The sequence below is a fragment of the Phocoena sinus genome, chromosome 19 (genome assembly GCF_008692025.1).
Source record: "Phocoena sinus isolate mPhoSin1 chromosome 19, mPhoSin1.pri, whole genome shotgun sequence".
Classification (NCBI taxonomy): Eukaryota; Metazoa; Chordata; class Mammalia; order Artiodactyla; family Phocoenidae; genus Phocoena; species Phocoena sinus.
Genome location: NC_045781.1, coordinates 55,799,763 through 55,821,052, shown reverse-complemented (window position 1 = coordinate 55,821,052; position 21,290 = coordinate 55,799,763). Strand labels below are relative to the sequence as shown.

The window sequence follows — 21,290 nt, the reverse complement described above, 5'->3', positions numbered from 1 at the left end:
AAGCCATCGGAGCCGCTGGGGTCCCCGGCCGCGCAGAAGTGTGTGGCCGGAGATAAACCACGTTCCAGGGGGTGGCCAGCCGGGCCCAGGATCGCGTGACCGATGCCCAGTGGACGAGTCCACCACCCGCAGGAGCGGGGGCTCTGCGGAAGTCCAGGGGCCCAGGAGAGCGGGGCTGGCTGAGAGCCTGCACTGCCATCACGTATTCCTGACATGGCACCCCCGTGAGCGGGCACGGGAGCCCCAGGGGGGCCCACGGAGCCAGGGCCCCCCTGGTCAGCACGGTGATCCCAGGCTGCTGTCAGGAGAGGCACCTGACCCGGAGAGGTACCCACCTCCAGCTCATCCTTGGTGACACCTTCTCTCCAAGAAACGAACACACCGGCTTCAGGTTTACCCCACAGCCTCTTGGGATGGTGAGCACAGCAAGCTCTCCCAGACCCGGCCAGTGGTTCTCAGTTACCCTGAGATGTGGTCACCATCCCAAGGGCCGGACAGAGCTGCTGCCTCAGTTCGCATTAGTGGGAGCTGCCAGGGTCTGACTGCCTGGTTCAATTTCTGGCTGTCTAACTGCCATGCCTCGGTTTCCTCATCTGTAAATGGGGCTAACAGTGCCCACCTCTTAGGGGATGCCGTGAATACAAAACTGCACCTAGTCAGAGCACTGTACGTGTTTATGAAATAAAATTAAATTCAGAGCATGACCTAGCAGATTCCACTCCGAGGTATACAACTGACCCTTGAACAACACGGGTTTGAATGGCGCGTGTCCATTTATACGCGTATTTTTTTCAATAGTAAACATGACAGTACTACAGGATCCACGGTTGGTTGAATCTGAGGATGCGGAGAAACCGTAGGTGCAGAGGGCCGAGGGCATCAATCCTCCTATAAGAGGATTTTCGACTGCTCGAAGGGTTGGCTCCCCTAAGCCCTGCATTTTTCAAGGGTCAACTGTATACCCCAAAGAACTGAAAACAAGTGTTCCGAGTCAAGCTTGTACAGGAATGTTCACAGCAGCATTCATCACAACGGCCAAAATGTGGGGACAGCCCAGGTGTCCGTCAGCGGAAGAATGGACACATAAAATGTGGCACGGGCAGGCAGTGGAATATTATTCAGCCACGAAAAGGGATGAATTCCCGACACAGCTACAACATGATGGACCTCGGAAACATGCTCAGTGAGAGAAGCCAGGCACAAAAGACCACACGTCGTTTGATTCCATGTATATGAAACGCCCAGAAGAGGCAAATCCATAGAGGCGAAAGCAGGTTAGTGGTTGCCAGGGGCTGGGGGGCAGGGGGAGTGAGAATAACTAATTGGTACGGGGGTTCCTTTGGGAGCGATGAACTGGAAAGTGACGGCCGTACAACACTGTGAATGGACTAAATGCCACGGAGTTATTCACTTTAAAATGGCTAGTTTTATGTTACGTGAATTCTATCTCGATACAAAAAATTTAAGTTAACGTGCATTGCCACGACTTTACCGGGCGGGCTCCCACAGCCACCTGGAAATTCACAGGTCCCCAAATAAAATGCAAAGACTGGGAAAAGGCATGCCTCCCACCTGGGCAGGATGGCACCTCCCCGGGCGGAGGAGCAGGGGAGGGGCTGGTTTGCAGGCTGGATGACAGATCAGGGGCTGCTGACTCAGACCCCCAGTGAGTGTTAACTGGATCCAATTAGATCTGGGGCCACAGCAAATGAGGCCAATTTGTTAACCATGTTTATGTCAGGACTTCAAACCACTACTGTCTACTGCAGAGCACAGGCCAAATGTCTGACATTCAACACTAAACCCGACCATGGTTGGGGGCCGGGAGGTGGGGGGCACCTGGGCAACAGAGAGGGGATTCCTCACCTCACTTTCCCCCACCTCTGTCTTGCTTGTGACCTTGACCAGCGGCTCCCCAGGCTTCAGTTTCCTCATGTGCAGAAACAAGGCCCTGATTCCGGGGCTCAGGGAGGAGATGGGGGAAGCTTCAACATCCCCCCAATTCAGATGAGCCCCAGAAGCACCACCCCTCCCCACTGGAATAGCCTCCCTCTGTCTCCAAGAAGACCTCAACCACCCTCCTTTGCATCTTGGAATCCTTCCAGTCACAGCTCTGTCTCTCCTCCTCCAGGAAGCCCTCCCAGACTTCCTCAGCTGCATGCCCTTAACCCTTGGGGTGCCCAGCTGGACTTTAAGATCCCTGAGGACAAGGTGTCTACCTCTGACCTCCTGCTGTCATTCAGGGAGATGGTGACCGTCCACGTTAGAATTCCTGGCCAGTCCTGCGGTCCTTATAATCCACCAGAATGTTCTGGGAATGACAAGGTTTGACCTCCCAAGGCCGAATACCCGATGTCCTATCTTTGGATTTGGAAAATACGCCCCTTTGCCACCAAGCTTGGCACCCAGTAGGCGTGGACTGGGCAGGAAGGCCAGCGGGCCAGGCACCCTCTCAATGGCCATGCCCTGGGCCTGCAAAGGGTCTTATCTCCTGGGAGCCAGAGCAGGAGGGTGACTGCAGTGACCTGCTTCCCTCGCCTACTGGCCGGGCTGGGGGTCAGGGAGCAGAGAGAACACACACCCAGGTGGCAGGACTCCAGGACCCTCACGGCCCTGCTGGTGGTCTCCTAGCCCATCAGGGAGGCGGGTCCAGGCCCGGTAGCCTGAGCTGGCACCCGCAGGGAGGGGGCGGCAGGAAATGCATCCCCCTTACCCCGGAACGGGGCTGCTGGCTCTGTTTCGGTGAGACCTCAATGGATCCACGAGAACCGGAGGCCTGGGGGCCCGAGCAGCTGCTCAGCGTGGGGGCGGGGAAGGACACCGATACTTCGAAGTACCTACTATGTGCCCATCAAGTGAGCACCCATCAGGAGAACCCACTGTCTCTTCAGGAGTAAGATGGGGGTAATAATCAATCAATTCATCAATAAGAGGAAAAGTGAAGAAACTCTTAGTTTTCTTATTTGGCTGATCTGTCCGTTCATTCATCTGACGTGTATTAATATACTGAGGGCCTACTACATGCCAGGCACTGATCTAGGTGCTGGGGAGACTGAGAGAAACAAGGACAGATGGAAAGTCTTGTCCTCTTGGAGCTGCCCGGCCAGTGAGGACAGCAGACGATGATCAAAGAAAGCCAGTGAAAAACACACGAGGTAGTGAGCATGCCCAGGACAGCCTAAGGACGGGGATGTGACATGGCAGGAGGTCGACGTTTTAGAAGAGAGGGACAGGGCGCTCTCAGAGAGTACGACTTCGCCCACAGATCTGAGGCAAGAGAGGGAGAGCCCTTGGCTATCTGGGGAAGAGCCAGCAGCAAGGCCAAGGCCTGGGGGGGTGTACTTGGGATGTGCAAAGGGTACATGCCCCGCTGCGCGACACGGAGGGCTAGGAGGCTTGTCCAGGTTTGCAGCCAGCAGGTGCCCGAGCTGGGATCTGAACCCGGATATTTAAAATCTCCAGCTGCCTCTCCGGCTGTTTGCACCTGTTGGGGAGGGTCCAATTCTGCTACCTCCACCACTGGTTTAGCAGGACTTCTCCCCGAGCGGAGGGGAGGGGAGGGGAGGGGAGGGTGCAATGGGACGGGGAAACGATGGCAGAATGGCGCTAGGGTAGCCGGATGGCCAGGGACCAAAGGGACCATCTTCCACCCCCCAAGCTGACTGTCCCGTGCACCAGGAGACCCAGGGTGTGCACAAGGCTGCAGGGTGCAAATGTTCACCCGGGCCTCAGTCTCCTGGTCTCTGAGATCGGTTAATAAATGGTCCTGGCTTTAGCTCGGTGCTTTGTGACAGCCTGGAAGGGTGGGATGGGGAGAGTGGGAGGGAGGGAGACGCAAGAGGGAAGACATATGGGAACATATGTATATGTATAGCTGATTCACTTTGTTGTAAATCAGAAACTAACACACCATTGTAAAGCAATTATACCCCAAGAAAGATGTTTAAAAAAAAAAAAAAAAAAATGGTCCTGGCTTATGAGAAACGTGAGGAGGAGTCAAAGAGTGAATTGGTACAAAGCATGGCGAGCAGGGCCGCCCTGTTCAATACATGCTCGACACACGTGAGTTGTTGCTCCTATAAGGGCAGAGGACTGGGTCTCTCTGGCCATTCGGGGGGCATCAGGGAGGCTGGGCGGCCTTCCCACGGCTCACTGCCCTGAAATGGGCTTCTCAGCTTCCATCCTCCAGACCCAGGCCAGGCTCCCTGGCTGCTCCCTGGGAGGCCCAAATGGTCGGTGGCCGCACGGAGGGCACCAAGTCCGCGGGCTGCGGAAGGGGCCAGTGGGGCCTGAATGTCATGGAATCTGGAGAATTGGCCCTTCCTCAGGTGCCCAGAGCCCCCCATGGAGGAAGGGGGGGCCATGTCAGGCCAGCGTGGGTATGCCCCTGCCCCCCCGGCCCCCCGCTGGCCTCCCTCCGAGCTCCCTGCCACTAGACCACATGTTTTTCCAAGCCTCCTGGGGCACAGATGACCAGGCTGATAAACCCCTTTCCCGGGGACAGGGCTGTCTGCAGAAGGCCCGAGATAAGGCTGAGCGGCAGTGCCGAGCCTGCGGTTTCCCTGCAGCGGGGAGGGGGGGCCCGCATGGACAAAGGGGACGGGACAGCAGGGGGCCCACGCCTCCAGGGCTCACCCTGTGCCAAGCCTGGTGCCAGCCACCCCTGGGGGACAAGGTGAACCCCAGCCTCCTGCCTGCCACGACCTCCAGGGGTCAGAGGAAAGATCAAAGCTGGTACTTTCTACACGCTGTCCCGGCTCGAAGTGCTTTTCACCATTATCTCGTTTAATCTGCCCACAACCCTACGATGTAGTCTATTACCTCTACTTTTCAGATGAGGAAACGAAGGCACAGAGAGGTTAGGTAACTTGCCCAAGGTCACACAGCTAGGAAAGGTTTCAGTTGGTGTCTCTCTTCCCAGGTTCTGTTTGGCCAGCAGCCCACAGTGAGCCCTGGAATTAAGACGTCATATCTCGGCAAGGAGGGCTAGGACACAAAGGAGAGAACGAGGTGGGGGACAGGGAGACACGGTACCCACAAAGTTCTGATGTTACACAGATGCCCGTGGAGAATGGGATGCACGGGACACTCAGACACGCAGACATCACTGACCTCTGAGGGACAGACAGCTTCTTGCAACCCCCCTAACCTCCACACTATGTTCAGCCCACGATGGGTGCCCTATCACCCACAATCACTCACACATGTCACCCCCACCAACATTCCAGGCTTCTGATCAAAGGTGACCAGGATTCCAGAACCGAAAATCAAAATATGGTAGGTGCAGGGCTTCCCTGGTGGCGCAGTGGTTAAGAATCCGCCTGCCAATGCAGGGGACACGGGTTCGATCCCTGGTCCGGGAAGATCCCACATGCCGCGGAGCAACTAAGCCCCTGCGCCACAACTACTGAGCCTGCGCTCTAGAGCCTTCGAACCACAGCTACTGAAGCCTGTGAACCTAGAACCCGTGCTCCGCATCAAGAGAAGCCACCGCAATGAGAACCCGCGCACAGCAACGCAGACCCAACGCAGCCATAAATAAATTAATTAATTAAAAAAAATATATATGGTAGGTGCAGATGGGAGGGAGGCCCTAGGCCACTGCACGACTCTACCCAAAGGCCCCGAGATTGTGCAGCGCACAACCTGCACGACGGCAGAAGCAGTTCGGAAATCCAGCGGGACCTGCAGCCCTGGTGATGGTGGCCGTGCAGACCAACCCGTGCTGCCTCGGACACCTCTAAAGCCCCAGAACAGAGGGGGGCGGCTCCGCCCACCAAAACCCCCTCCTCGCTATCCTGCACTCCCCTCCCAGGCGCCCCCAGCCCTCCACTCACACCCTGTGCTGCGGGGGCACCTGTGGCTTGGCAGGGCCTGGCGCTGAGGGCGAGGGAAGGCGCAGACATCCGCTGCCCCTCCCCCACTTCTGGGCTCCCCTCCAGCTCCTGGCTCCTGCCGTGACAGCCCGCCTCCCAAAGCTCTGAGAACAGAGCCAGGCTGTGTTCACGTGCCCCCGCTGGGACCACACGGCGGGCAGGAGGGCAGGCGGGCAGGGGAGCACAACCACCACCCCACACCGCCAGGCCACAGGCTCTGTCTGTGCCCAAACCTGCCATTAGGGAGACGTGAGGCCGCCAGACCAGCCCACCCAGCTCTGAACTCACCCCAGACCAGCCCCTGGGGACAGGGGTGGGGCCTCAACAGCCCGGCCTTCCCCACACTAGAGAAGATGAACCACCTTGGTTATCCCCATTTCACGGATGGGGAAACTGAGCCTCAGACACGGTGCACAGATCGGCCCGCGGGGTCTGGTTCCTAAGAATGTGCAGTGAGCCATCTCCCCGGGCTCTGCTTCCTGCAGGGAGCCGGGGAGAAGCTGGGGCCGGGCTGGAGCCCTGCCTGGGGGCCAGAGGGGCTTAGGGGGCAGGGGTCCGGGTCCAAAGAGATGGGAGGGAGGCCCACGCAGAGCGTGTAGGTTGGTTCCTGGTGGGAATTCCTGCTTTGGCTGGGGCTGGTCCCACGCCCCACGTATGCCTGGGGTAAGCATCCCACGGCTCTCAGTCTCCTTATCTGTAAAGTGGGGCCCATGACTTGAGAACTGGCGTGCAGTGGGTGCTTGATGAATGCTCCTTCCCATCCTGTACCCTGCCGGGTGAGGGGGACAGAGGGCCAGAGGCTGGGATGCTGCTGGTGGGGGAGGGTGGCTGGAAGCCGCCCCGAGGACGGCATTTTCCTGTGATTCCTGAACATTCCAGACAAGGGGGCTGTGTCTCACCTTGGCTGGCCGCCTCCCGCCCCAGGTCTGGTGAGGGTCAAATGCGAACTTCCCTGACCCAGTCAGGGTCCTGAGATTCCTGCCTTTCTCCCCACCTGGAGGAAGTGGGTTGCGGTAGGGTAGCGGGGGAGGAGTGACACTGGGATTCAAATGCTCCCGGACAAGGAAAACAGAACGATGATTGGGGCAGTGAAGATCAGGGTGCTGACGGCTCCTGCTGCCTGAGGTGAGCTGTCCCAAGGGCCTCAGGTCCTGACCCGCTCCATCCTCACAGCCCTGGTTCATGTCGGGAAATAGCCCAGAGAAGTTAGGCAGCTTGTCCGGGACACACAGCGTTAAGTAGCAGTAAGGGGATTTGAGCCCAGGACAGCCAGGTCCAGAGCCCCACTTTTCACACCACATCTGGGGAGCGAGGGGTGCCAGGAATGGTTTCTCAGCCCCCATAAGGGAGGGCGTGGTACCACTGTCACCGGTGAAGGGACAGGGAGGCTGGCCCTTGTCCACTCATCTGTCCCCACCCACAGAGGACAAGAGCCTTCTTCTGGCCTTGGGGCAGCAGTGGGTGGCCCAGGACAAAGGGGTTAGGGTCCCAAAAGCTAGCCTCAGGGGCCCTCTCCTCCACAGCCCCCCTCGAACCAGCAGGTCAGACTCGTGTCACGTCCACACCCCTCACAGCTTCCAGGGACAGCAGACCTGGCCAGTTACCAAAGCCACTGTCTGCACACCAATTCCCTCCGCCTGAAGCCACAGGGGCCACGTCGCCCGCTGGGCCCACTGGGCGCACGCACACATGCACACCGACACGCACATAAAACCACACACGCCCACACACACAGATACAGACACGTGTACTCACAGAGACACAGAGAGACAGACAGATACACACACGCACGCACACACACAGAGCCCCCAGAGAGAGGGGGCAAGGAGCCGCTGACCCGAAAGCCACTTGATCTGTCTGTACGGATGGTGCCCGAAGGGAGGGAGGGAGGAAGGCCTGGTGCGCAGCCAGGGCCTGTGGCTTATGGAGGAGGTGCAGAGAGTGTGCGGCCCTGCCACGGCAATGGGCAACCACGGGGGACCGTGGGGACAAGAGCACAGTCATACTAGCCCTGCGCTACCTGCTGCCGGCCGGCTGGGGTCTCCAGGCCTGCTTGGGATGAGAGGAGACCCAACATTCATTCACTATTCATTCAGTCAAACATCCATGCACCCATCCACCTACCCATCCATCTATCCAACCATCCAGCCTCCACTCTCCACCCATCCACCCATCTTCCACTATCCATCTGGCCACCCATCCACCCATCCTCTACTATCCATCTGGCCACCCATCCACCCATCCTCCACTATCCATACACCTATCCATCCATCCAGCCACCCACCCATCCATCCATCCATCCTTCTAGAAATGTTACTGAGCACCTACTGTGTGCAGACCCTCTTCCAGGAAGCAATCAGTACATCTGAGGCCCTGTCTGGCGCTAGTTTGGTGCTGGAAGGATGGAGGCAAAGACAGGTCACTTCCCAGAAACAAGGACAGCATGACTGAACGCCTGCTATGCACGTAGCCTCATTTGACCTCACGGTGACCCTACGTGATAGCTGCTGCCAGCACTCCCACTTTACAGATGAGTAAGCTGAGGCTCCACTAGAAAGCAGCAACACAAGAGCCCATGCTTTGAATCTTTCCCCTCCCTCCTTTCCCCTTCCCTTTTTTGTCTGTTTTATCTGACAGGAAAGAGAACCAAAGAAGGCAACACGCAAATGGCCAACAATCATGGTAGAAGCCAGGCAACTGTATGTCCTGGTTTGCCCAGGACAGTCCTGGTTTTCAGCTAATGTCCCCACATAATAGGTTAATAGTGCCGCCTGTGTTCTCCCACACCCCCTGGTTTAGACCTCAGTGAAGTCAAGTGAGCTCCCTTCCCACTCTGGGGCTGAGGAAACGATGTAATATTGGGAGAGACGGGGAAAGGGAGGTTCTGAGGAGGAGCAATCACTGAAGGCTTCCTGCAAGAGGCGGGGCTGAGCCGCATCTACAGGAAAGGACACACTACCCACCGAGACCCCACGCCCATGGCCCAGGCCAGGGCTCAGCTTCAGTCCTCTGTTTAAAGAGGGTCTGGGGGATCCCAGGAAGCGCAGACACTGGGTACCGGGAGGTGTCGGGGACAGGGCCTGCAGCTGCCTGGGGCAAATGTGGCCTGTCTGGCTGCCAAGGGTGTGAGGAAGGGGCTGGAGTCCGGGCTGTGCCTTCGTGATGGGAACAAAGGCAATGACGGCCCCTGGCTGCCCTCCTAGCACCCACGAGGCAGGCTGGGCCCGGGCCTGCTCTTGGGCTCCCAGTGCCCCCCCCCCCGCCCCCAGGAGGACAAGGTGCCCCGTCTCCCATCACCACAGATGCCTCACTGTCTGGCACCTGCCTGTCCTGGCAGGACTGGGGCTACCCAGTCCTGAAAAGCCACAGCCCACTGTCCTCCCAGCCAAAGCCCCGCGGTGACTCTGGAGAACCTTCTGGACTTCTCAAAGCTTAGGAAACATTTTCCTAAATGGGGTTGGCCTTCCTGTAACTGGGGATACCTCTTATCCTGCGTGGTGGGGCAGGATGCAAACTCTGTGCCACACTTTCATGCCAGTTCTGCCACTCATTGTCCCGTCTGACCTCTGCGCCTCTACAGCCTCTCCAATGGGTTGGTGATTCCTGCTCGCATACGATCGAGGATGGAGAGCTCACTACCTCACAGCCAACCACCCCGTGGATGGGCAGGGGAGCGCGCTCCCCTGGCCAGTGTGTTCCTTCGTAATCAGATTAAATCCAAGGCAGGGAGTGGAGGGTCAGGACTAGAGTCCACGCCTCCCACCTCCCGGCCCAGAGCCCTGCATGCTGTCCTAGGGGCCAAGAAGCTGGCTGTGATGGGAGGAGGGGGAGCCCTCGCACCCCACCTGGTATGGAACGGGGAGCTCTTGAGGCTTCAGCATCACCTGTGCCGAGCACACCTACGTTCCTCCCAGCACCTCCTCGGAGGCTGTCCCTTGGCCTCCTCCACCAGCTCCTGAGCTCCCAGATCTGCCCGGCTCCTCTCCCAGCCCTTCTGCCCTTTTCCTCCCACTTCCGGCGGCAGGAGGGGGCTTGGCAGGTGGGTCACCTGGGTTCTAGACCCTGCTCTGTCCCGGGGGGCCGGGCAGCCCCCAGCAGCGATGCTCCCTCCTCCGAGCCTCAGGTTCCCCTCTGTAGGAAGGGACGGTAGGATTCAGTGACCTCTGTGAGCAACCTGGCTCTGGGCTTCACCTCCAGCGGCCGGGAGGACAGCAGGCTCACCTGTGCGCACCCCCAGGTGCCCAGCGCCAGGCCCCGCGCCAGCCTGAGCTCCGTGACGGCACAGTGGGCAGAGGGGTTTTCGCGGCGGGGGCAGCAGGGACATGCCTCAGCGCTCTGCTGCGCCCCCTTGCCATCCCAACGCTTGCCCTTGGGCCCCGGCTCAGACTGAGGCCATTATGCCGGCCCCTGGGGACATTCCATCTGTCCCCTGGGCCATGCTGCGTTCCACACATGCGCCTCGGTGCCCTTGCAGCCAGGACGTGCTCCCCTCACCGAGTCCCTGCTCAGCATCTGCTCCCCCATCTCTGCCTCTGCCCTGTGAGTCTGGGCACCGTCCCAGGACCCCCCTTCCACACACCCCCCCCCCCCCGCCCCCGCCATGGGGCCATCCCAGGGACTCACCCGGCAGGGGCACTGGCCACTTGGGGCTCTTCTGGTCCACGAGAACTGACAGTCCCAGCCCCTGGCCCCCTGGCCTGGCCATCTCGGAGCAGCTCCCTTCGGCCCGGGGTGGGGGTGGGGGGGGGCGGAGCAGCAAGGCGGTGGGGAGGGCAGAGAAAGCCTCTCTCCCAGGTCTGCAGACCAGCTCCGGGAGCAGACTCCCGAGAAGTCAGCTGAGAGACGGAGCGCGTGCAAGCCAGGGCTGCCAGGCCAGCCCCGGCACAACCACGCGGCCGCCCTCTCCCCGCCCCCCAGCCTTCCCCCGCTCCCGGCCTGGCACACGCCCCGCCAGCTGTAGACAGGAGCCGCGCTCCGGAGGGTGGCGGCCACTTCCTGCCTTCCCTGCACTGTTCTCGTCCCGCAGGACCCAGGGGGCCCAGGGGATTTATTGCACATGGAAGACCTATGCCCTGGGCAGCAGAGGAGCCTCCAGGTCCCAAAGGGGGTCACACCCCCCACCAAGGTCACCCTTGCTGAGTCACAGTATCATTCGACAGTCTGTACTGGGCACCTACTACGTGCCGGGTGCCGGGCCTCTAACCATGTGCCGAGTCCCCACGGCTGCTGTGATGCGCTCCAGGCAGCAGGAGCCACCCCCGTGGGGGCATTCCTGCAGAGAAAGGGCCAAGGACGGCTCAGCTCAGGCTGGAGGAAGGGCACAGGGGAGCTGGGGGTGTGGGCGGCGCCCACCGTGGGCCGTGGTCTCTGGCGACCTATAGAGAAGTTCCCGTGGGAGACTTGTGGGAGAAGGAAGGATGGAGGGGGGAAGGGGAGGAGCCTGTTGTCATCAGGGTTTGTCCTCTCCTCCCTACAAGGGTCCAGGTGCCCAGTTCGAGCGCTGCCTTCTCCCTGGAGCGCCCCCCAGCGGCACTGTTCTTTGTCCGCCACTCTGTCCTCTTTAGAGCCCATCTTGGTGCATTTGGGGACAGAAGGGCTGGACATTTGCTGCGGGTGGGGACCACCCGAAGGACCCGAAGGTGGGCCCACAGGCTGCTTGCTGGGGCACAGTGGTGAGAGGGGAGGGGAGGGGACAGAGCCTTGTCCGGTCTCTGGGGTCAAGCCCCTTCCTTGTACCTAGGATGGGCAGCAGGCATGGGAACTGGGGTTGGGGGCAACCTGAGGGCTGTGGCTTAGGCCATGTTTCCAGTGCTCTGTTGTGTCACCTCCTGGGCAAACACCAAACTGCACCCAGAACCTCCTGGGATGGGCGAGAATCCAGGGTGGCGTGGGGACCCCCCAGAAGTCCCCCATCTCCATTCTAAACGATGGTCGTTAACTGAGGTCATCTTCATGCAACAGCCCGGGGGAAAGGTTCTATCAAGACCCTGATGTTCTAGGAGAGGAAACTGACCCAGGGTGACCCAGAGCACACCTGCTGGGGCTGAACCGGCTGTGTCAGGTTCCGCAGCAGCACGGCCACAAGGCCAGAGGGTTCAGTCCCAGAACACACAACGGCACCCGGTGCAGAATCAGTGCTCAGGAGATCCCTCTATCGCCGTGCAGTCCTCACCAACCTGCCTGTCCTTCAGCCGTGGGCACGGACTCCACGACCCAGGGGCCGCATGTGGCCAGCTCAGCCCAGCAAGAATGACTGGTGTGGAGGTCAAATAATGGTCCCCAGAGTTGGCCATGTCCTAATCTCTGGAACCTGCAAATGTGTCACTTAATAGAACGAAAGGGACCTTGCAGATGTGATTAAGTTGCGGACCCTGAGATGGGAGATCAGCCCCGCGGGCCCAGTGCAAGCACAAGGGTCCTCGTAAGAGGGAGGCAGGGGTGGGAAGGAGGAGATGTGATGACAGAAGGAAGAGGTTGGAGGGATGTGGGGACCACAAGCCAAGGAATGCGGGTGCCTCTGGCAGCGGGAAAAGGAAGGAAACATTCTCCCCAGGAGCCTCCAGAAGGAACCAGCCCTGCGACAACCTGATTCTAGCCCGGTGAGACCTGTGTCAGATCTCTGATCTCCAGACTGTAAGGTAATAAAATTGTGTTGCTTTGAACTGCCAAGTTGGTGGGGGTCTGTTACAGAAGCAACAGGAAACGACAAATGTTTCCAGACTCACAGCACCTGACATACAACAGTTGCTCAGTAAATGCTCTTCTCTGTGTTTGATCCAGGGAGCTCACAGCCCATCCCCAGCGTCAGCCAAGTCCGAGGGGGAGAAAGGACCAATCACTCACAGGTGACCTTGAAGTGTCCTTGACCCCAACATGATCACACCGGGAAGCCTCGGGGAAAAGCAAGCAGCCCGTGGTTGCTGGAATTTTCTATTTTAGAGCAAAGCCCTGGAGAGGGCAGAAAAGTTCCAGAATGGAGTAAGGACCTGCTTGGGACATCAGCCTTCGGCACAGGAAGCTCGAGTAAATGGACGCCCCCGATGTTTACAAGAGATTCATTTCTTCTTTACCTTCCCCTCATCCGGTCCCCCAGCACCAGCTGACTTAAAACTTGAATTCACTCAACAAACATCAACTGAGCACCTGAGCACCTATTAGCACCTGCACTGGGCCAGGTGCTGGAAAGATAAAGAGGATAGTAAAATACGGCCCCTGCCTTCATGGAGAGGGCGGGTGGGCTGCCTCGGAGCCTTTGCACTTGCGCTTCCCGTGGCCTGGAACTCTCTGCCTAATGCCACCTCCTCGGCAAGGCCTCTGGGACCAGCCCGCCTACAGTCACAACTCTCATCTCTGTGTTCTCCGACCCTATTTTGCTTCATGGCACCTGTCACCACCTGGCATCGCACACGCTGCCTAGCACAGTCTTTGGCACACGGCAGGTGCTCAAATAATATCTGTGAACAAATGCCCCCACGTGAACGGCCGTGTAGTGGTGGAGACACATGTGCCAACAGGCAACCATGGTGAGGACGCAAGCAAAGGTCTTCTGGGAGATGCCCAATGTCAAGTGGTTTCTGCTCTAAATAGAAGGCTATAGGTGAGAGTTGGTGTGGACACAGGGAGAGTCTTACAAATTATGCTCTTCTAGCCAGTTAAATCCCTATGGTGCTAAACCAGGAGAGCCAAGGTTCCCTGAGTGCCAGCTTATCTACCAGCTTAAACCCGGTCAAGGGGAAAGCAGGGTGGTGGGTGGGTGGAGGCCACGGCAGAGATGGCAGACAGGTGGGCCCCACGTGCAGTAGCCCTTGGAGGGGTGGTCTGTGCTGGCTCTACTCCCTGGGGTCCCGAACACTGCCCCCGGGACACCCCATCCCGAGCCCCGGAACAGTCATTTCTATGGCTCGGCTGATCTCTTTTTTTCTACCTGAAATTTTTATTTTATTGTATCTTATTTATTTTTTTGGCATGTGGGATCCTAGTTTACCGACCAGGGATCAAACCCGTGCCCCCTGCAGTGGAAGCGCAGAGTCCTAGCCGCTAGACCGCCAGGGAATCCCCTACCTGAAGTCTTAATCGCAAACTTAATGGAAAGAAATTAAGAGTTCGGGGCAAACAGACCCACCTGATAGCAATTTTGCCAGGTCTGAAGAGCTGCTTTTATCTTTGTGCCATTTTGAGCTTCGTTGAAGTCAACAGGCAGTTTATCGTTTTCTTAAACTGCCCAAGTTCTCTTTTCTTTTTCACGTCATGGACACCTGAATCAGTCAGACAGACACACAGAGCCACACACCAGCCAAGGGACCAGACCCCGGCAATCGGAGGAGAGAGGAGGGAAGGGGCTTCAGGCCCAGCACGTGCGAGTCCCGCTAAATATTCAGAGGCTCCTGGGGAGAGATCGACTTACAAGCCTGGAGCCTCTGGGGCTGCCCGGGCTTCTCCATCTCCTGCCCAGACTTGCAAGCTCCGTGCTCCTGGCATTACAAGAAGTTCCCGAGAAGATAAACAGTCGCTAGTTGGAGGGAAAACAGACTTTGGATCCCAGCTTGGCTGGAGATGTACGAGGGAAGGCAGAGGGGCTGACGGGAGCACGGAGACACTTCCACTGCACAAAGCCCCTTTCCATCAAGCCAGGATGAGCTACAGCCAAGCCCGGCGGCCCCTGTGTTCTCTGAGCAGCTGCCGCTTGGCCTCGGGGCACAGGAGTTCACCCAGCACCCGCAGCGCTCCAGGTGAGACCTGCCAAGGACGTCTCAGGGCCTGAGCCAGTACCCAAGTGGAGGCCCCGCCCCGCTGGCCGGGAGCCCGTTCTCCCGACAAAGGAGAGACAAAAGCCACGCAGGGCCAGGACCCTGGTGGTCACCAGCTCGCTCTCCTCGCAGGGCCAGGGCCAGCTCCCGTGTCCCTGAGTGCCGGGCACGGTGCTCAGCGATGGATGTGGATCGACTCTTGGATCTCACAGCAATGGAGGGGGAAACCAAGGCACAGAGAGGTTGTCTGCCTAAAACCAGAAGCTTGGAAGGAGCAGAGGCAGGATCTGAATTTAGGGAGTGCCAGTCTGGACCCGAAAGCTTAGAAGATGTCCACGCCCAGCAAACACTGATCTGATCTACACACATGGCTAGAAAGGAAAAGAGGAAAAACCCCAGTAGCCCCAGGACGGACGTTGGTACCTATGATCATTCAAGGTCCAGGCAACTCTTACTGCTATGTCCTCATGGCTCTCGGGTTACATCTTCCAGGCGCGGCCCCCAGGCTCCGAGAACTCAGCCTGGGCCTGAGGGGCTCAGCTCCCGGGAAGCTGCCTGGTTCTCCGTGCTCTTGGCTTGGCTCGTGGGGTGCCCTTCCTGGGAGAGCTGGTTGAGCCACAGCACCTGCGGTAAATTCCCCCATACCCGTGGGGCGGAGGAGCCCGGGCAGAGGCCGGTCACACGGGGGGCCGGTGCACGCATGTGCCGTGTTGCTTGCAGACAAGGCTGAGCAGACGGCCCTGGGAAATGTGCCATCCCAGGTGGTTTGTCAGAAGCAGACAAGGATGTGTGTGAGAGTGATTCATAAGGCACAGCACCCAGGGAGCAGGGACGGGGACAGGATAAGGAAGCAGAGAAAGAAAGCAAAGGCCACTCCAGGTAAAGCCCCAGCCTGGTCCAGGGGAGCCCTGGAGGGGAAGCTAGTCTTTTGCAGAGGACCAAGGGACTGGGCCTCACGTTCCCACACCTGCCAGGGGATGAGGACGCCCAACCCTTCCCCCAAAGCACACAGGGACCAGGGGAGGGTATCCAGGTGCAGCAGGGCAGACTCAGACACACGTTCTTGGAGCTCATGGAGCCGTGGGTGAACCGCCCAGGGGGATGGGCAGCCGAGGCAAAGATGACCAGCTGACTCTCCACCATGCCCGGGCCCTGCTGCAGTGGACAGCTGTCCCTGCCCAGCTCGCTTCCATCTTTGGGGCCAGTGGGAGGACACGGGTCGCCTCAAGGCCAAGGGTGAATATCCAGTGGCTTTCTCGTGTTCTCTTCTCCGTGTCTGTTGGTGATGGAATCAGGAAACTCTGGAAGCCACGAGCTAAAGGGAACCTGGGACCCTGTGTCACTCACAATGGGCTCGGGGCTACCTGTACAACTCCCGTCAATGGTTGCCCTGACTCGTAAACTGATTTTAAAAGGGACTTTAAAATGGTCAGCAGGACAGTGACCCTTAAAGACACCCACATCCTAATCCCTGGAACCTGTAAGTATGCTCCCTCACGCGGCAAAGGGGAATGAAGTTTGCTAATCAGCTGACCTTGAGATGACAGCGTACCTTGGATTGTACAGTGGGCCCCTGGAATCACAGGTCCTTATATGTGGAGGAAGGGGGCAGGACAGAGCCGCAGGAGCTGTGACCACAGAAGCAGGGCAGAGAGATGCAAGGTTCCTGGCTTTGAAGGTGGAGGAGGGAGCCACAAGCCAAGGAATGTGGGCAGCCTCCAGAAGCTAGAAAACCTGATTCTGCCCAACAGTCTCCAGGGAGAACGCAGCCCTGCCCATATCTTGATTTTAGCCTAGTGAGACCCAGATTGGACTTGCGGCCTCCGGAAGTGTAAGATGCTAAATACGTATTGCTTTAAAGCACCGACTTGGTGATGACCTGTTACAGCAGCAGCAGGAACTAACCCCGAACTCTTCCAAGGCAGCCACTGCCGTGGTCCTGACAGGAGCAGGTGAAGGGAGGGGTCTTCTGGAAGGTGCACGCTGTCTCCCATATTGGCTCCTATCCCCACCCTGCCAGCCCCACTCCTCCTCTCCCCTCCCCGCTGGACCAGTGGTCCCCCAAAACCTGGAATAAGTACAAATGAGGATGGAGGCTTTCTAGGTGGGAGCAGGTCAGCGGCTATTAGGACAGAAGGAACCCACAGGCCACCCCCAACAGGGCTGGCCCAGCCCAGCACTCCAACATGGCAGGGGAGAAAGGGAGGCGCCCAGGAACACAGCCGTGATGGGAGAGTCTGTCTCTGTCTGGCTTTCTGTGACCCCATCCCAGACCCATCAGTGGGGTCTGTGGCTCTCACTAGCTCTATATTATTTACCATTTCAGAAGCTGTTCCACGGCTCAGAAAGGACACCCAGGGCCCATGCGGCAGAACTACAGGGCCACTGCTCCGCGGTGCAAGAGGAACGGCGCCCCCTGGAATGGTGCAGTGTGCAGCCTGCACGGCCTTGCCCTGCAGCCCGGGTGCCCCCTTGGCGTTCCTCCCATGTCACCCATACTATGCTACAAAGAAGATTTCATTGTTACAATTTCACGCCTGCTCAGCAGCTGGAGCAGCTAAGCTTTCGGAAGATTCTGAACCTTGCAGAGGCTCCACGGCCGGGAAGTGGCAGCTCTGAGACTTGGAAACTCGGACTTGGGTCTAGGACACCAGCCACACCCTCACTCATCACCAGATGCTACTGCTTCTCTCCCAAGGAGCCTGCGACGGCACAGAGATCATCGTTCAGGAACGCCTGTCCCCATCAGCTGGTGATGAATTGCAAGTGTCCTCTTGCTGGATTCTATACCGCCTGCGAGTGGCACATGAGAAATGGACCTCCCTTTGACTAAAGGCTTAAGAGTATTGGAAAGAGCTGGGCCTGGGGGCTTGCCGCCTACAAGGGAAGGCTGCCTCGTGGTGAGGTTTGGATGGAACCCTTCCCCCACCAGCTTGGTCAGTCCAAGGTCCGTGCCTGGCCCGCCAGAGGGATGCCAGCCGTGGGGGTCCCCACTTCCCCTGCAGCCCTGGAGCTCTTCCCCCTGCAGCCAGCAAGTGACCACTCCCCAGGTGGGCCCTCCCAGCGCAGCGCCTGAGGACCACACGGCCTCCTCCTCTGGGAGAAACCGAGGCGGGCTGGCCATGCGTATCCCTGGGGGCACGTGGCCCAGCCCCCCAGCCCGGCACCAGGGCTGCCGGTGCGACAGCTTCCTTCCCCTGACAAAGATGTCTGCAGGGAACTGGGGCTCAGAAACGGATGCCAATGGAAAGCTGCCCCCTCCCCAAGGCAAAAGATGCAGCCCCCAACCTGCCCACAGCCACCCCGTCCTCTGGGAAAGGCAGCACTGGGGTGGATGCCACCACGCAGGGAGTGGGAGAGACAGCAGGGAGACGGGGAGGGGCTCAGAGCTCTGGAGAGAGGGCTGTGTGTGTGTGTGGAGGAACACGTGTGCATACGGATATGTGTTCCCAGGTGTGTGTCTGCGATGTGTCCTTATGTGCACGTGTAAGAGCGTCTAGTGCCTGTGTGTGTGTCTCTGCACATGTACCCTCATGTCTGGCGCGTCTGCCAGGTCTGCGCTTGTCCCCGCGTGTCCCTGCGCCTGTGTGTCCATGTGTCTCTAAGTGCTCGCCCCTGCGCCCGCCCCGCCGTCCAGCTGGCGGTGCACAGCTGGACCCGGGGGCTGTGCGCGCCTGCCCGATGAGAGGTGGCAGGTGTGTAATAAACCATTTGTCACTGTCACGTTTCCAAGTAGCAGCAGCAGTGGCCTCCCCGGGAGGGGCTGACTATGGGATGCTGCTCCTGGCGGGTCTCCAGCTGTGAGCTGGGCCCCCCCCCCATTCCCCCCCCAGGCAGGGCCACAGCCTGACAGAGAGCAGCCGGCAGACGTGCGTCTTGTGCTCCTGCCCTGGGGCGGCCCCAGGGCAGGGGGCAGGGGCTCGTGCATGTCAACCGGGGGAGGGGAGGGTCCCCGAGGGTCACGGTTTTGCAGGTTATTACCCAGAGCTGAGGCACTCGTGGGGGCGGGGGGCCAGGACCTGCACTGAGTGCGCTCCTGTCCTGGTTACTCTAATTCTCACACCTGCCCGCGAGCCACGCACTTCCATTGGCCTTCCTTCCCATTCCTCAGATGAGGAAACTGAGGCACACTGCAAGAAGACACTTGTCCCAGGCTCAGAGAATGCTGGGGGCCTCCCTGCCCAGCACCTGCATGTCCCCTTTGCTGCCTGACACTCCATCCCCGGCAGCCAGGGTCTGGAAGCCCCGCAGAGGGCTGGGTGGCCCCTCCCCTCGCTGAGTCCACATCGCAGAGAGGAAGGGGGGTACCGGGGCTGTCCTAGAGATGGATGTCCACATGACCATGCACCGGCTCCCCCAACCTGCCCGCTCCGGCTCTCTCACTAACAAGCGGTGTTTTCCGCCAGCTGCCCCCGCAGTGGGCCAGCAACAGGGAGGCCTGGGCTGGGGGGCGGTCTTGAGACTCAGTCCTCTTAGGGGCAGGACACACACAGGGACTCACTCTGAGGGCTCTCGGCCTAAGGGGCTGTTCCACGACCCTCCCTAGTTAAGAACGCAGGTGTCCACTCGCTGTTCCCAGCCCGGGGCCCATGTGCCCCGCGATAAACGCCTCGGGACTCCACACTCAGGCCCAGCAACCCACGAGGGAGCTGCGTCTCCGCCAATGGGGAAAGTGACGTGTCCAATGGGGCCGAGATGCGCGGACGGGGTCTCCAAGGCTGAAGGGGGTGGGGGTGAACGCCCACGCAGGAGAACGCTGGTCAGCATCTTCCCCGGCTGGACACCCTCGTTCCCTCTGGCCTAAATGGGGTTACGCCGAGAGCCACGCGCCGGGACATGTGTGGCGCCTCCACAAGGCAGGAGGGAGCGCGGGTACACGCACCGGGCGGGCCCACCACCCCGTGGCGCACGACGGTGAAACCAAGCACTGCGGCAGCTGCGACAACAGAAGGACCTTGCAGCGCTGAGCCGGGCCCAGGAGACAAAGCTCACACCCCCAGGACACCGGCGATTCAGGGAAACACAGGTGCGACGGAAACAGCAAATGGGACCTGGCGGGTCCCTCTGGGGGCGCCGGGGCATCCGGGTAGATGGAGCGTCCTAGGGCTGGGTTGGGTGGTGGTTCACGGGGATCCATTACATTATTTTTTAAATGAACAAGTGAACACAATGGAACGTAGAGATGAAAAAACAACAACAACCCAACCAAGGCCATTTGTGAATCAACCATGAGACAGCGTTGAGAAGCAGGGGGAGAAAATCGAACAAGTCAGGGAGACGCAGCCTCCTGGCTTTTCCCTGGAATGTGACGGCCGTGGGGTGGGAGTCTGCGCCGGAACTTTCTCTGCGTGCTCCCTCGCTGCCGGCGGCAGCCTGATCCGCTCCAGTACTCAGAGACAGTAAAAAGCTGGCACCTACCTGTGCCCGTGAGTTCCGGTCCGGCCCCGTCCAGGCTGCTCTGCTGACACCGGGCTGGCCCCTGCTCCTGGGAGGTCCTGGGGCCCCTGGGCAGGCTCTCCGCTGGGGCGCCTGGCCGAGGCTCGGGCTCCCGGGAGGGAGGGTGGACGGCCGTCGATGCCTCGAGAGATGCAGAGGTGACCTGGAAGGACGGGGGAGGGGGGGACATGGTGAGTCTTGCTCACGCCTGCCAGGAGGTGCCCAAGGGGTGGGCCCCCTGGGCCGCTGGGTACCACCCCTCCCCCATGGTGGCCTGTCTTTGTCATCAGGGACTCGGCGTGGCTGGCTCGGGGCAGCAGCAGAGCTGGTCCCCAGACTGCCAGTGTGAGTCAGTACCAGTGACTGCCTCGCCCAGCAAACCTGCCCAGCAGCGTGGTGGGCACCAGGCTGACCACCGGGCACTGAGGATCCACTCCCAGGTCCCATCACTACCCAAGCCCCTATTCTCCGCACGGAAGTTTGTAATAACTACCTACGAGTTAGTTGCAACTATAACCATTAACCTAGTTAACCTTCAGTTCACCCCACGGGGCAGTCATCTCCCCCACCACTTTTTCTGTATTCAAAAAAAAATTGTAGTAGAATATACATTACCACCTTGACCATTTTTAAGTGTACAACTCAGTGGCATGAAGTCCAAACACCATGTGCAACCATCCCCTGGATCCATTTTGAGAACTTTCTCATCAACCCAAACGGAAATTCCATACCCATTAAACACTACCGCTCCACACTCCCTCCCCCAGGCCCCGGCACCCACCACCCTACTTTCCGTCTCTATGAATGTGACTATCCCGGTCACCCCACCCCCTTTCCACAGTTGGGGAAACTGAGGCTCAGAGAGGGGTAGTGGGAGCCTGAGGTCACAGAGCTGCCAAGGCAGGGTCAACTCAGCTGAGCATCCTGGGCTCCAGGTCATGGGGAAGCCCCTGCCAGGGTTCCAGGGTCTGAACAAGAGCAGTTCCCTGGGGGCCGGTCCCGGGGACTGGCGACGCCCCGCGGCCCCGATTACGAGCTTCAGGGCCGCACGGCTGTCGAAAAGCAACTTCACGTTGACCCTGTTTTTCCAGGGATTAGGGCTATAAAACCAAAGTACCGGAGAGAGACGGATGGCGCTCCATCCAGGCTCCAGCAGCTCCACATGCGAGAGACGGAAAAATTTACCGTTTGTTTCCGGGAACGCTTTAATTTATGGGATCCATATGGTGAC

General features: G+C 59.2%; 1 protein-coding gene across 2 annotated transcripts in view; it reads right to left on the bottom strand.

Moving 5' to 3' along the window:
• Positions 1–21,290, bottom strand: part of GSE1 (Gse1 coiled-coil protein) — a 420,610-nt gene that overhangs the window by 242,686 nt on the left and 156,634 nt on the right. For both annotated transcript variants that reach the window (XM_032613570.1, XM_032613569.1), the window contains exon 2: positions 20,042–20,222. In XM_032613570.1, the coding sequence (XP_032469461.1) occupies positions 20,042–20,222 (181 nt within the window). The remainder of the gene's footprint in view (positions 1–20,041; positions 20,223–21,290) is intronic.